Genomic DNA, 14335 nt, shown 5'->3' on the forward strand with positions numbered 1-14335 from the left:
ACAATGAGACCAATTGACAAAGCCTTGTCATATCTTTCATCCCAGTGTGGCCTTTTTCCACCCATTTACATTGATTTGCTGTCCGTTTCATTGCACCACTGAGTGATTATGAGAAAATGCCACTGTAGTTTTGATGTTATTGCAAAGGATTGTGGGTTGCCCATGAGCCAGGTCCTAATTGTGACATGGATTGATTGGTGGGGCAGACAGGCTATGTTTTGGGCAGCTAAAACTCCAAAAGTCATTATATGTCACAAGACTGAAAGACATATTTCAAAGTAATGCATTGTGATTTGTAATACTGATTTAAGTTAAGTTTGGTGTCAGTTTCGTATCTGTTTCAAAGAAAAAAATGAACCGTCTTACTTTCTTAAAACAGATGCGTTGCCTCGCGCAATTTGCAAATGCTCCCGACAACTACATCTGTAGGCTACTTCATAGAGGGGAAAGTTGGTCAAAGTCCGCTCGAGGTGGGGGCGGGGCATCCGCTCATTTCCCCAATCAGCTGCATTGGGAAGGCAGGATGTCCCGCCTTCAATAAGGCGGAACGTCCGCTCAAGGCAGAACATCCGCTCATTTCGCCAATCACCTGCCTCAGTTATGTTTACATGTACTGTATCATGATTGGTCGAATACCATTGAACTTCCTTCCGGTCTACCTCTGGCCAAACGTACAGACTGTCTATGGTGCATTTTGAAGAAAAGAGATTGACTTGAGAGACTAGAACCATCTGTATGTCTATGTCTGTCTGTATATGTATGACTGTCCTTCGCATATCTTGAGAACCGTTCGTCGGATCAACTTCAAACTCGGGGAGTGCGCTTAGGGGGACCCGACGGAGTGCAGTGCCAAATTCGGACAGGCACATAGTCATGCACATAGTCATAGCTCCACCTACTGGCAACACAAAAAGCGGTTTATCTCGAGAACCATCCGATCAACTTCAAACTCTGGGATTGTGCTGCTGGGAACCCGACGGAGTGCTGTGCTAAATTGGACATGCGCTACATGCGCATAGTCATAGCGCCACCTACTGGCAACACAAAAAGCGGTTTATCTTGAGACCTGTTTTTCCGATTGACTTCAAACTTGGGGGGTGCGCTGCTGGGAATCCGACAGAGTGCAGTGCCTTATTTCGTGTAGTTCGACCAATCAGAACAAATACGGCTTTCACGTATCTTGAGGACCGTTCTTCCGATCGACATCAAACTTGGTGGGTGCGCTGCTCTTTCAAGGTAGAAGATTTTATTGGATTTTTCCTGAGGCTGGATTCTTGCTTGGTTGCGAACTGAACAGCATCATTATCATGGATACACGAACAAAGAACCTGGGGGAAATATTGGCTGAATACAGTTTTAATAGTAAAAAAGCACAAGATGCACTTAGCCTCGATGAAGTAAATTACAGTAAGAGCTTGAATCCAAATTCAAATGTATTTTGACCAGATCTGAGTCACTGCTGTCTAAATCAAGTTTTTATTCACTACAAACACTCTATCAAATAGTGATGAGTGTATTAGTTACCACGACTTTGATGGAGATCTACTACAACTGTAACTACAACAACCACTACTACTATTAGTACTACTGCTACTACTTCTGATAATAATAACTAATAATCTCTGTAGGGAAATGAATTAAGCAGTTGTCCCCCTCCACAGAGAGGTCAGTTCAGCTACAGAACAGCAGCCCTGGAGCTGCTCGGGGATTCAGAGTTCACGGTCTTGTTCAAGGAGACTTGGGCAGGGTGGATGTTGGCCCTCTGGATGAAGTGTGGCCTCTGTAACCCTGTTACCCTGTAACCTGCCACCTCAAAGAAATGAAGAGTCAGTAATTAATGGATCAGGTTGTTCATAGGGGTCTTTGGGATATCCATAGTTACAGTACACTGGCTTATTCTAAGCCATTTTGTGTCACTAATTAGTATGCAAATGTGCCTTAACCCACATGTGATTTAACCTTGGCCACTGTTTAGCATGGCTGAGCATGAGGATACTGCCATGGAGTGTTTCTTGGCAGATTTAGGTCTTGTAACATTTTTACATCTGTTGTAGCTCTTTGAAGGCACAATCTACAGCATTGCACTCACAGAAATTGTTTTGATACAAGGTCTGACATTAAAAGTGACGGTTAAACATGGGTTTACATATCGATTTTGAGGCTGGAAAATGGTAATTTATGTTTGTACTATTTTAATATTTTGCATGAAATGGACTAGGTGTCCCAGCAACAGTATTTCATGGATAACCAAAGTTTGATTCTGCTATAATCAATTATATCCTCATTGTTGATTGACATCTGAATAATAAGATTATTATATTTCATATATATTTCGTATATTTAGTATTCGTATTTCATCTTTGCGTTCACTCTGACTTTAAAGTGTTAAATTAGGGGCATGGCGAACGTCTTTTAACAGCATGTGTCTACCAGCTAGCCAGTTCCCAGCAGTTATGGACAGTTTGATGCTAATGATGTTTGCACTACAATAGGTATGTTCAGCCACGGGTTCCAGCTGGGCTAATAGTTCCAGCAAAGCATGACTAGCCGTACATTTTTGGTTGCTATGCCAACACTTTAGGAACCATGCAGGGAGCTCGCTCCAGTTTTCCATTCTTATGCATTTGTACTGTAGCAGTTTGAACAAAACTTTTCAGACAGTGCACCTGTGTTGGTAATTGTTATCTAAAAGCCACAATCCCCTTGAGGATGTTCTGTACCATGATTATGTGTATATCCCTGGTGCAGCTGGGGTACGGCATATCGCATCACTGTCATAGTCACAGGAAAGAACACCCTCTTATTTGTTATTGCTGCTACTGTATATTATCCCCTGGGAAAATAACCCATTCAAAGGTCTGTAATCCATGCTATAATGGAATGCCTACATCAGGGTATATATATGTGTATGTATATATATATATATATAGACATACATACATCTATATATGTGTGTGTGTGTGTGTGTGCGTGTGTGTGTGTGTGTGTGTGTGTGTGTGTGTGTGTGTTTGTGTGTAACTGTCTTTTTGAAGGTATGTTGGATTACGTGTGGCGCTTGAAGCAGATAAAAAAGTGGAAGTGGGTCAGTACCATTCTTTCAAGCTCCAAAAGGGTCGAAGTGGCCAAAAAAAACTGCAGAGTGCAGGTCCGGACCCCGAGTCTTTCACAGCAAAGACTAATATAGATGAGGAGGAGGAACAATATTTCTCCTCCGCACATCGAGAGACAAGAAAGGCACACTCAGGCCGTCCTCGAGCTAACTTGACATAGTGTAGCCAACAAATACATTATCATCAAGCCTCTGTACGGTACTGTGTGACTTCTGATTTATTACAGTCACCTGCTGCATGTCTGTGTTTGCTGTGGATGCTAAATTTGCCCATGTGCATTGTTCTGATAACATGTATAGCATATGTGTCTAAAACGCAAGTACCGGTATTTATGTGTCGTCCCTTGTGAAAAAAGACACAGTATACTGCAGATGATTATTATATGCCATAGACTTGTGTTGAAAACAATGTATATATTGCATGAACTGTCCAGATACAGCCTGTGTGAACGTGTTTGTTGGGTATTTTCTTTAGCAAACAGTCCATCCAAACTGTACCAAAAGTTAACAGAGTCAAATACTTTTCAGAAATCACCATTTGAATCAGAGATTCTTAGCCTAATTATAACAAATGGCAAATCGCAATCAGCCAATCAAATTACACTACTAAAGATGAGATATATGAGAAAACATTTGGAAACTACAAATCATATATACAGTGCAGTCATGCAGTTGGTGTGGCTGGGCGTGCACTGTGATAGTGCATATAAGTATATAGTGTGTGCTTTACTTTGACTTATCTGTGACTTTTAGCTGGATGAATGTGCTAAAATCACTTGCAGGGTTTCTTCTCTGAAAAGCTGTCAAAAATGACAACTGTGATTTACAAGCTGGGTCAATGTGAGTATGATTTAAAGATACGAGAAACTAAATGAATGCCTATTTTTCACTGCTCTAGTCTAAGCCATATAGAGAATTGATGACCTGTTGTGATTCTATAGTAATTTGCTACAGGGGAAAAGGGGAGGGGGGGGGGAGTGTTTGGGATAATGATGTACTATAGTTCCTAAATGCTGTTGTGCTAAAATAGGCAAAAAAAGTGGTGAAACTGTCTCATGGGGAGGAATAGAGATAGCCTACTGTAGAAGCTTGCAGACACTTCCACTTCCACTGCATGCCCTCAGTTCAATTACATACATACACTTCTGAATATATGTACATATATTTTGCAAAGCTAATTTAATTGTACATACTTATTCCTTGCTTATGTGGTTTCATTTCAATAAGCCAATTGTTCTTGCTCAAGAATTCGGGGTCACTTACAAGGGTCTGATTCAATTATTCTTCCTTTCAGTACGGGAGGAAAACATTTTCTTGGTGAATGGTTTTTGCCGAAATAGATTACCATCTCAAATAATTTAATTTTCGTTAATTTGATTAATTTAATTTCTGTTAATTTGATTGATTTCACCAAAGGGGTGGTCTTAATTTAAAACCATTGCATTTCTAATCAAACATTAACTGGGAAAGAGGCTGGGGCAAAGAAAATCTTTTATCACCAGTTTTCACTAATTTAAATAGAAAAAGCGAACTACTGCCCTATTAATGGGGCACTGCCAAAATACAGCTGATATATTCTTTTAAAGAATATGTTTATTACATTTTACATAAACAACACAGAACAGCTCAGACATATCATGACAAACAAAATGAGTAGAAATAAGAAACAATGAAATAAAAATTGTGGGCAACACATCTATTCCCCAACCCTCCCGTACAACAGAGCAAGGCAGCATCAGAGAAATAAATGTATAAACAAAAAACAGTAAGGCTACAGACAGACTGGTTTATGAAAAATAAAATATACAAATACAGGCTAGGTCAAATAAGGAATCCCTCATAGGATAGAAGATGACAGTGTGGGTTCAATATATGCTAGGTAAGGGTCCCATACTTTATAGTACGCACAACAGCGCACAACAGCGTGACATCACAATCCCCCCGATTGGAACCCCGCAGCAGTTAACTAGTGTGAGTTGTGCCAAACAAACGTTGAGATCTCAAAAACTATACAAATGGCTTATATATATATATATATATATATATATATATATATATATATATTATATATATTATTTTTTTTACCCATCCACCACCACCCCACTCGCAATTGCTTATATTTTGACATTCTGAGTGAGAGCAGAAGTAGCTCAAGAGTCTGATGATGTGTGAACTGTCGCAGTTTTTTAAATGAAGTGAATTGAGTAAACAGCACAGCCGGCTAGAGTGAGACACTCAAGACTGGCTCCATAGGGTCCCATTATAAAATTACCCCCAGTAAGCCGTTTGTTTAGCAACAAGCTGATCAGCTGATCCCTCCTATAGAAAGCATCCACTGAGGAATGGAGGAAACATGTGATGTATTCACATTCCATCATGAGATTGTGCCAGGAGCTTTTTGTTGGAGCAGTATCCTTAATCCAAAACAGTCAATTATTCTTCCGAGCAGCAAAGGCCAAAATATGAAATAACTCTTGAGTTTGATATATTTACAATACAACCATCTGGCAAACCAAGTAGAAGGCACAAAGGATCTAACTGTACAGGAACACTAAAAATAACACACAATTCATCCACAATACCAGACCAATATCTGTGAAGCTTCACACATGACCAGAAACAGTGCCAGTCTCAGAGTTACATTACCAGCAGAGCGAAGAAGCATTAGGATCCATGTTGTTTTTAAGAGCAGGTGGTATGTGTGTGCCATGTACAATTCTAAACTGGCAAGATTTGATTCGATTACAAATGATATGTTCGTGGCATAAACAGAAGCCCAAACATCCTGCCAGTCTGGATCGTCAATAGTGATGCAGGTCTCTCTCCCATGCTAGCTTGGTAGCTTGGGAAGTTAAAGATGATTTGGAATAACATACTAATATGTTTCTTGGATACCTGTAATGACATGGTCCTTTCTACCGGTGAGGTGGGCAGGTGGCACTATTTGTTGTTAACGTAGTACCTTTGGTAATGAAGTGCCTGACTTGTAAATATCTAAAAACTTATTTCTGTAAACCAAAATGCTGCTGCAGCTGCAAAAAAGAAAAATAAAGTCTGCTGGCCATCAAATAGATCTTCCAACTTTGTTAGACCCCGACTGCATCGTGCCTCAAAGCCCCGGTCTTGATAGTCTTGATAGCAGGAAGTCTGGGCGAACCAGGATGGAGTGAGAAAAGATGTTGACAAGCTGATATCTGATTCCAAAATAAACTGCAGAGCTGTTTGTAAGCAGCATGGCCATTTTTCTCCCAGGAAAATACACAGATATACAACAACACACAACAGCCAGCCACCCACAACATACACATGGCTGGCCATTACTACAGAGGATCCAGATGAAGCAGTTCAGTCATCTGATCTATTCCCCATCTATTATTCATCGTGCTCGGGGAGACGGAGATGCCGGGCTCCTCTTCTCACAGAGACCCATGGAACCCCATCTATTCTCAAGAGCCAGGGACATGCCATGCAGTAGTGGACCGAGTCCCCGACACAGCAACCACTCTGTCTGTGTGTGTGTGTGTGTGTGTGTGAGTGAGAGAGAGTGAGAAAACAAGTTGGGTGTGTTGCGTATCATGAGTGCACAAGAACTGAAATCGTCTGCGAGGGAGTTCTGTAGCTTGGACTGTAACTCAAATCATTAGAACACAAATGCCCAGAATCCAGTATGAAATGTGGGGGAAAAAAGACATGGGAGGGGAATATGCACCATGGATCCAGCTTTTCTCCATGCTTGATGCCTACCAATTCTATGCTGTAGGAAAATAAAGTATCCAAGGCTGGCAGTGAGGAGCAAACACCTTGTGGAGGCTATTATGTGAGTGGCAGGCAGAGCTGGCGAGCTGCCACAGATAATAACATCTGAAATAAATGTGATGTGTGGAATTCAATCTGTAGTGATAGGAACAGCCCCAGCATTAGAGTGAAGTTCTAAATGCTATCTACTCATCCATGGAATGAGGACTGACACTGCAGTCTCACAGAATAGATTGTGCAATTAGCAGCCTTTGTGCTGTTTTGACACAATGAAAAAGGGAAATGAGATACAACATTGCCATGCCCGCTTCCCTGTGTGGCACGGTTACTCCTTAGGGATTCTTCGTATACTGTGTTTCAGGTGAAAATGAGTTGGAGAGCTGCTCACCCTGTCATGCACCAAAACACATACAAACAGCGAGGAGAGAAGAGATATCAGACTTGTTCCTCACATTTCATCACTTTGACAGCAATTGTGATTTTTAAGTATTAAGACAAGGAGGTTATCTGAAATTATAATATGATTGTTTTCTTTCTGTTATAGAGGAGCAGGCTACCTTTTCAACAATAACTTAGCAGAAAACGTAATACTCCATTCAAGGAACAGGGGGCGCTCTTTGAGTAGCCAATGATTACAATGGCTCACCATTATGAGTTCGCACAAACTGTTGATTGTTCCTTTGGTAACTAAAACGGGGACATTTAAATGTACTGTCAGAATTGTTGACCTCCCTATCTCAAATCTGTAGCTTTTATCCTAAAACACAATGATTATAGCACACACTCAGGCATACCAATAACAGAATAGCCTAACTATATGCTACATTACATTATAATCTATATTTGTGCTTCGGCTATAAAATGAGTCTGCAAGCAATTGAGAACATTTTATAGGCTGCGGTCTCCCCACGTGAGCTATAGACTATAACCCTAAAAGAAAATGACTATACTATTCCTATAAAGTGTCTGTGGTATTCAGCGGTGGGTTTATGGTGACCTCATTGCACTTTATGGTGTGTTCCGCCACCCATATATCACTGAAATATTCCTATAATATTCCTATAGGGACAGTGCGTCTTTGGTGCTCGTGTTATAGCGTTGACATTATCGCACTTTGTGGTATTATTTTTTATCTGCTATGGTATGGGCAGCGTTGCTGTAATATTCCTATATTATACGGGCCTATATGTCAGTCATTGCAACATAACGCAGCCCAATATGATAGAAGGCTCCCTGCTTGAGCCCTCCCTCCGCCTCTCATGAGTCTACATTTTCATCCCATGGCCGTCTCTAGGTGATTTAGCGCCGCCAGTCTCAAGCAGGTGTCCAACATGGCGATCACGGGGAGCGGATCTCTCTCTATTTCTCTCTCTGTTTTCGTGATTTCAACGGCGTTTCTTCTGAAAGGTAAGTTTTTGTGTGTGTGCGCGCGTCTGTCTGTGTGTGTGACTCGTGAGAGAGAGAGAGTCCGTGTGTGTGTGATGCAGAATTTACTCCAGCAAAAGCCCACGGAGTAGGGAGAAGTTGTGGTGCGTTTGCGCGCTAGATGCGCACAAGCTTCCCTCAAATCTCAGCATCACTTTCCATTGCTCTCGTACTGTTGTCTCTGTTTGCCTGTCGATTTCAAAACATCACTGTTAGCCTACTCCACACCATTGATTGAGATTGTTAGGCTATTTATTTAGCACAACAGTTGTAGCATCAGTGGCGTGCGCCATCCTGTGCTTACTGCAATGGGCTACAGAACTGCTATAAAAAGTAACGAGTGCTGCACAATTGCCAAGTGCCAATAAAGTATCGCCAATAATAATCGAGTAAAATGAGGGTGTATAGGCTACCTTGGGCTAAGTTTGATGGCAAGGCTCGCAGCTTCAAAACACTAAAACTCGGCTCGTTATCACGAAATGAGAGCGATAATCGGGTCGTGAACAAATTTGGCTCAAAGGCTCGGTTATATCTCCTGTCACACAGCGTAAACCTCCAACTCATTGGCTGTCGACAAATCTGCGCTTCAGGTGCGCTTTGGAGGAAAAAAAACACGCAATGCAGCTATGTCTCACACAGTGTCCTCTGGCCGCACAACTGCAGCCTGTAATACCAGTGTATGATCCAGTCCGCAGTCTTCACTTCTCCTCTTGTCGGTAAGGTTTAAGATGGACATTATTTGAGCTGAGGGTTGTAGCCTGCAATCGCATGAACCGGGAAGGGGGCGCCAAATGTGACCGACCAATGCAGCCCCCCCAGTCCGATTATTTCCCCGACTGTGCCACTGCCACCGCGGTCAGAGTTGCATGCGTCAATGTGTTTCCTGGAAAATGTCTTTACGCTGACAATAGGCTATGACGCATCCGAAGCTGTTAAAATGCCACATTGCAGCCGCTTTATAGGCAGTCCCTCCTCGCATCAGGATGGACATATTCTGTTGTCAATCCCCGGGTTGTTAAAATGGCAAGCAACAGTTGTGTTGACAGGTTTATACCTGAAGACTATTTGAGTGAATTCGAAGTGATTTCATTTCTCTTTTTACATTTGGCCATTTGTAGTGGTAGCCTACTGTAGGCTTTTACATAGACTACTACTGTCTGCATCACCATCAACAGGTCTGCATAAACTCATCAAAGTGTGTGTGTGTGTGTGTGCGTGTGTGTGTGTGTGTGTGTGTGTGCGTGTGTGTGTGTGTGCGTGCGTGTGTGTGTGTGCGTGTGTGCGTGCGTGTGTGTGTGTGTGTGTGTAGGCGTGTAGGTGTGTGTGTGTGTATGTGTGTGTGTGTGTGTGTGTGTGGGGGGGGGGGGGGGTGAGACTGAGATTGAGGACCTGTGCTCTTGAGGTTAGGCTACTGGTTAAACCGTTTTTTTTAACAGTGCTGTTTTTTTGTTTTTTTTACAGCTCACCCCCGCATACAGGGCTTACAGTTGTTGAATTTATATGGTCTGTGTTGAATAGCAGTTGAATGACATTTACAGCATTGTCTAGCATCTCCTTGTCACATCAATTTAATTAACCTCTCAGTCAAATAAAATAATGCACCAGGAATGCACAATAACCCCAAGTGCAATACACTGAGGGTTGCAGCATGTTGGAATTACTGCAGTGTTTTGGTCAAAGTAAAAGAAATAGCATGATCTGACTCCCGTTTTTTTGTTTTTGTTTGCTGATTCTCGTTGCGTCAGCCCAGACCAAGCTGACAATCAACTCTCTGAGCCTCCTAATTGTTTGTTTATAATTGACAATTCAATTAATCACTGCATTTGACATGTCTGTCTGTTCTGTTTAAATTTTTGTCCCACTGATGATGTCATAGGCATTGTGACATCATTGATGATGTCATAGGCATTGTGACATCATCAGTGATGTCATAAGAGCATTGTGATGTCATCAGTGATGCAAAGTTGTGACATCATCAGTGATCTCATAAGAGCAGGTGAGCCCGCACAGCGGTCGAGCTGCAGGGCGGCCGAATCTAGGAATCATCAGTATATAAATGGGAGCTAGGGCTCTGTCTGTTGGAGGAAGAGTTCATTGAGGATGATGATGATGAGACATACATCGATGATGATGAAACACATGAGGCAATAGACCTTATTCGCTAACCCTGGACGGCACCATATTGTTGACATACCATCCTGCGTGCACACAGCGCTGCAGCTGACAACTAGTAACAGCCTTATTGTCGTTTCTGTTCCATTACAAAATAGCGAGGGTAATGACGGCAATAAAAACCTCACAATTGTTGTTTGTATGCTGCCGTTAATGCCTGTAATAAATAAACAAAAGAACGAGGTGAACAGACTTTGCTGTGAGGAGCTGTCAGAAAGTTTCACCTGTCTCTCCTAACTACCTCTCCTGTGCTGCTGACGTATCCCCAGTCTCGCTCCCTTCACGTCTGTGGACGGTAGAGATAGAAACAAACCACGGGGACTTTATTGCTGTCATTACTACAGCCACGTGTAACGCAGATCACCATCCGAACACAATTGGAACGATACAGGTAACGCTAACAGCGGCTAGCTTCCTATAAACGCTGCTCCACATAGGCTGTCACTTGAGAGCTGCAGCGCTATGTTGACAATATGGCAGCGTTGGGCGTGCCAGTACATGAGTGACGTCAATCGAATAAGGTCTATTGATGCCTTTATTGATGATGCCTATGATCCATCCCAGAATTATTATGGGTATGGCTATGATTCAGAGGACACAGATCCCAATTGGGTGCCATAATGTGTAGGGCAGGCAAGGCCACACAGCAGCCAAGCTGCGGGCAAGGCCATGCAGTGGCCGAGCTGCGTATGCGAGCTGCAGGGCCAGCTCAGCGAGCTGCAGGACAGGCGATGTCGCGCAGCTGCTGAGCTAGCAAGCCCGCGCAACGGCCGAGCCTAGGAATCGAGCGAGCGTAGCGCGCAAGATGCCTTGTTATATAAAAGTGAGCAAGTGGGCACTGTTTGTTTCAAGTGGGCACTGTTTGTTTAAATTTTTGTCCCACTGATGATGTCACAATGTCGATGACATCATCAGTGACATCATTATTGACCAAAATCATCTTATGACATGACTGATGTCATAGCCACTGATGATGTCATAGGCATTGTGACATCATCAGTGAGTGATGTCATCATGATGCAAAGCTGAGCAACTTGTGATCGGCCACGCAGCAGCTGAGCTATCTGAGCAAGCGAAGCCCGCACAGCGGGGCGAGCCTAGGAATGGAGCGCGGCGGCCGAGCTGCGTATGTGAGCTGCAGGGCCAGCTCAGCGAGCTGCACACACACACACACACACACACACACACACACACACACACACACACACTCGCCGAGCTGGCCCTGCAGCTCACATGCGCAGCTCGGCCGCCGCGCTCCTTTCCTAGGCTCGCCCCGCTGTGCGGGCTCGCTTGCTCAGATAGCTCAGCTGCTGCGTGGCCTCGCCTGCTCTATTGGCAGGCGATCACAAGTTGCTCAGCTTTGCATCATGATGACATCACTCATCATGATGCAAAGCGAGCCCGCTGTGCACACACACACACACACACGCTGTACACACACACACACACACACACACACACACATGTGTGTGTGTGTGTGTGTGTGTCGCCTGCCAATAGAGCAGGCGAGGCCAAGCAGCAGCTGACCTATCTGAGCAAGCGAGCCCGCACAGTGGGGCGAGCCTAGGAATGGAGCGCGGCGGCCGAGCTGCGTATGTGTGAGCTGCAGGGCCAGCTCGGCGAGCTGCACACACACACACACACACACACGCACGCATGCGTGCGCACACACACACACACACACACACACACACACATATGCTCGCCGAGACATATATATATACATACATATATGTGTGTGTGTGTGTGTGTGTGTGTGTGTGTGTGTGTGTGTGTGTGTGTGTGTGTGTGTGTGTGAGAGAAAAGACACAGAGAGCTAATCACCGAGAGACAAGGAGAGAGACAAACAGGCAGTCAAAGCAGGCACGGAGAAAAGATTCGATCATATTAAGGGAACGTTTTTTCTTCTCCTTACAGAAAGCATTGATAAAGGTGAGAAATGGGTTGTCTGACTGGCTGCGGCATTGTATATAGGCCTATGTAATAATAAAACACAACAACATATCTTCCATGCTCTGATGAAGGCCATTGGCCTGAAACGTTAGCATGTTTTGTTGGCCAGAATAAATAGGTGAAATTGAGATAAGTCAACGTTGTCCTGAAGATCTGTGTGTGCTACAGGGTTTTCAACATACAATAGGAAAAAAACAAAATGTATTTAAATGCTAAAAAACAGTAGCCTATTTCTCTCCCTCTGACCCCTCTGGGGGGCTACTGTAGCAGATATCAGTTGCAATCTGATGTATTGTATTCCAGAAGGTTGCATAATCCTACTTATTGTCAGTTGAAACTCATTCATCAGGACTGAGTGATGGTGAAGTGGATCGATACAAGCTGTCATGAAGCCTCCAGGCACTGCTGAAGGACTGGATCTCAGAGAAACAAAGGCAACACAGTTGTTAGCGTGCTCGTCGCTGCCAGTTGGCATGTGACATGAGTGATTGAAGCTGTCCGTCTGCTTCTGATGGGCTTTGGGGGAGCTCCGCCTCTGATTTGTGCGTGTATGTGTCTGTGTGTGAGTGTGCACGTGAGTGTGTACAGTACACATTCACTATTAACTAGTAGTTGCTTATTAGCATGTATATTAGTAGCATATTTGCTGTTTATTAGTAATTATAAAGCACTTATTATTGCCTTATTCTGCATGATCATATTATACAACTACATTATACTAGGCCATTAACTAAGTGTTTTCCATCAATAACCTCCTAATTACTGCTTATTGATAGTAAGTAAGGAAGTTGTACATGAATTACGATCTTAATATGCTTTGCTCAGTATGTGCCTTAAGGTGGTCGGTAGTTCAAGATTCAAGATTCACTTTAATAGCAGTAAGTAATCAGATTACAAATGAGGAATTTGTCTTCGTGCAAGTATAAAGTATAAGTTCCAAAAAAGCATATTAATATCGTAATTGACTTCCTTGCACTATCAATAAACAGTAATTTGGAGGTTATTGAGGGGAAAACTCTTAGTTAATGGCCTAGTAGTTGTAGAATGTGATCATGCAGAATAAGTCATTAACATGTGCTTTATAATAACTAATAAACAGCCAATATGCTACTAATATGCATGCTAATAAGCAACTAGTTAATGGTGAATATGTGTACCTTAATATAAAGCGATACCGTATATTTATATCTGTCTGCTGGTGTTGAATGCTAAATATTAAGTTATTAAACCACATCTCACACATGGCCACCCCCCCCCCCCCCACGCACACGCACGCACGCACACACACACACGCACGCACACACACACACACACACACACACACACACACACACACACACACACACCACACACGCACACACACACACACACACACACACACACACACACACACACACACACACACACACACACACACACACACACACACAGTACATCAGTGCTGCCTGCCACTGTAGCAAACTGAACTGGGTCTTCTCTGTATGGAATGACACTTGGCATGTTTCAGGTTAAATTTAATGTCCTACTTAATGGCCCATTGACATGTGCCCGCTTGCAAAGTATTTCACTGCCTGTACATTGAGCTCGCCACAGTACATCATTTGTAACAATAATATACTCTTCTATTTAAAGAAATGGAATTTATTGCTCATTAAATTTACATTAAACTCTGCTTAATAAGCCTCTCCCTAATTGCTAGATAATGCATGGCACTACTTTATGTGGTGGCAGCTAATCTTACTGTTAAAGGGAGGGGCTGGCAGGGAAATCGGCGGCTCGATTCAACACAGGAATGCATACGGAATGAAGCCACTGGTAACATGGGTAGGAAAATACGCTATGTGGGATTGACTGTTATCATTTCACTGAGGACGTCGCACCCTGAGGCGGTGTGCTTCTTCTATCTGCTGTGAATTTCAC

The 14335-nt window shown here is 43.1% G+C and overlaps 1 protein-coding gene across 1 annotated transcript in view; it reads left to right on the forward strand.

Moving 5' to 3' along the window:
- Window positions 1-8196: 8196 nt before the first annotated feature.
- The window catches only part of cadm1b (cell adhesion molecule 1b), a gene marked incomplete at both ends in the record, with an annotated part of 151852 nt that continues 145713 nt past the window's right edge, over window positions 8197-14335 (forward strand). Inside the window, one exon of the mRNA XM_083637275.1 lies at window positions 8197-8272. Within this exon, the coding sequence (XP_083493401.1) occupies window positions 8197-8272 (76 nt within the window). The remainder of the gene's footprint in view (window positions 8273-14335) is intronic.

The sequence above is a fragment of the Poromitra crassiceps genome (assembly GCF_964638095.1).
Source record: "Poromitra crassiceps genome assembly, chromosome: 5".
In the NCBI taxonomy this organism is placed as follows: Eukaryota; Metazoa; Chordata; class Actinopteri; order Beryciformes; family Melamphaidae; genus Poromitra; species Poromitra crassiceps.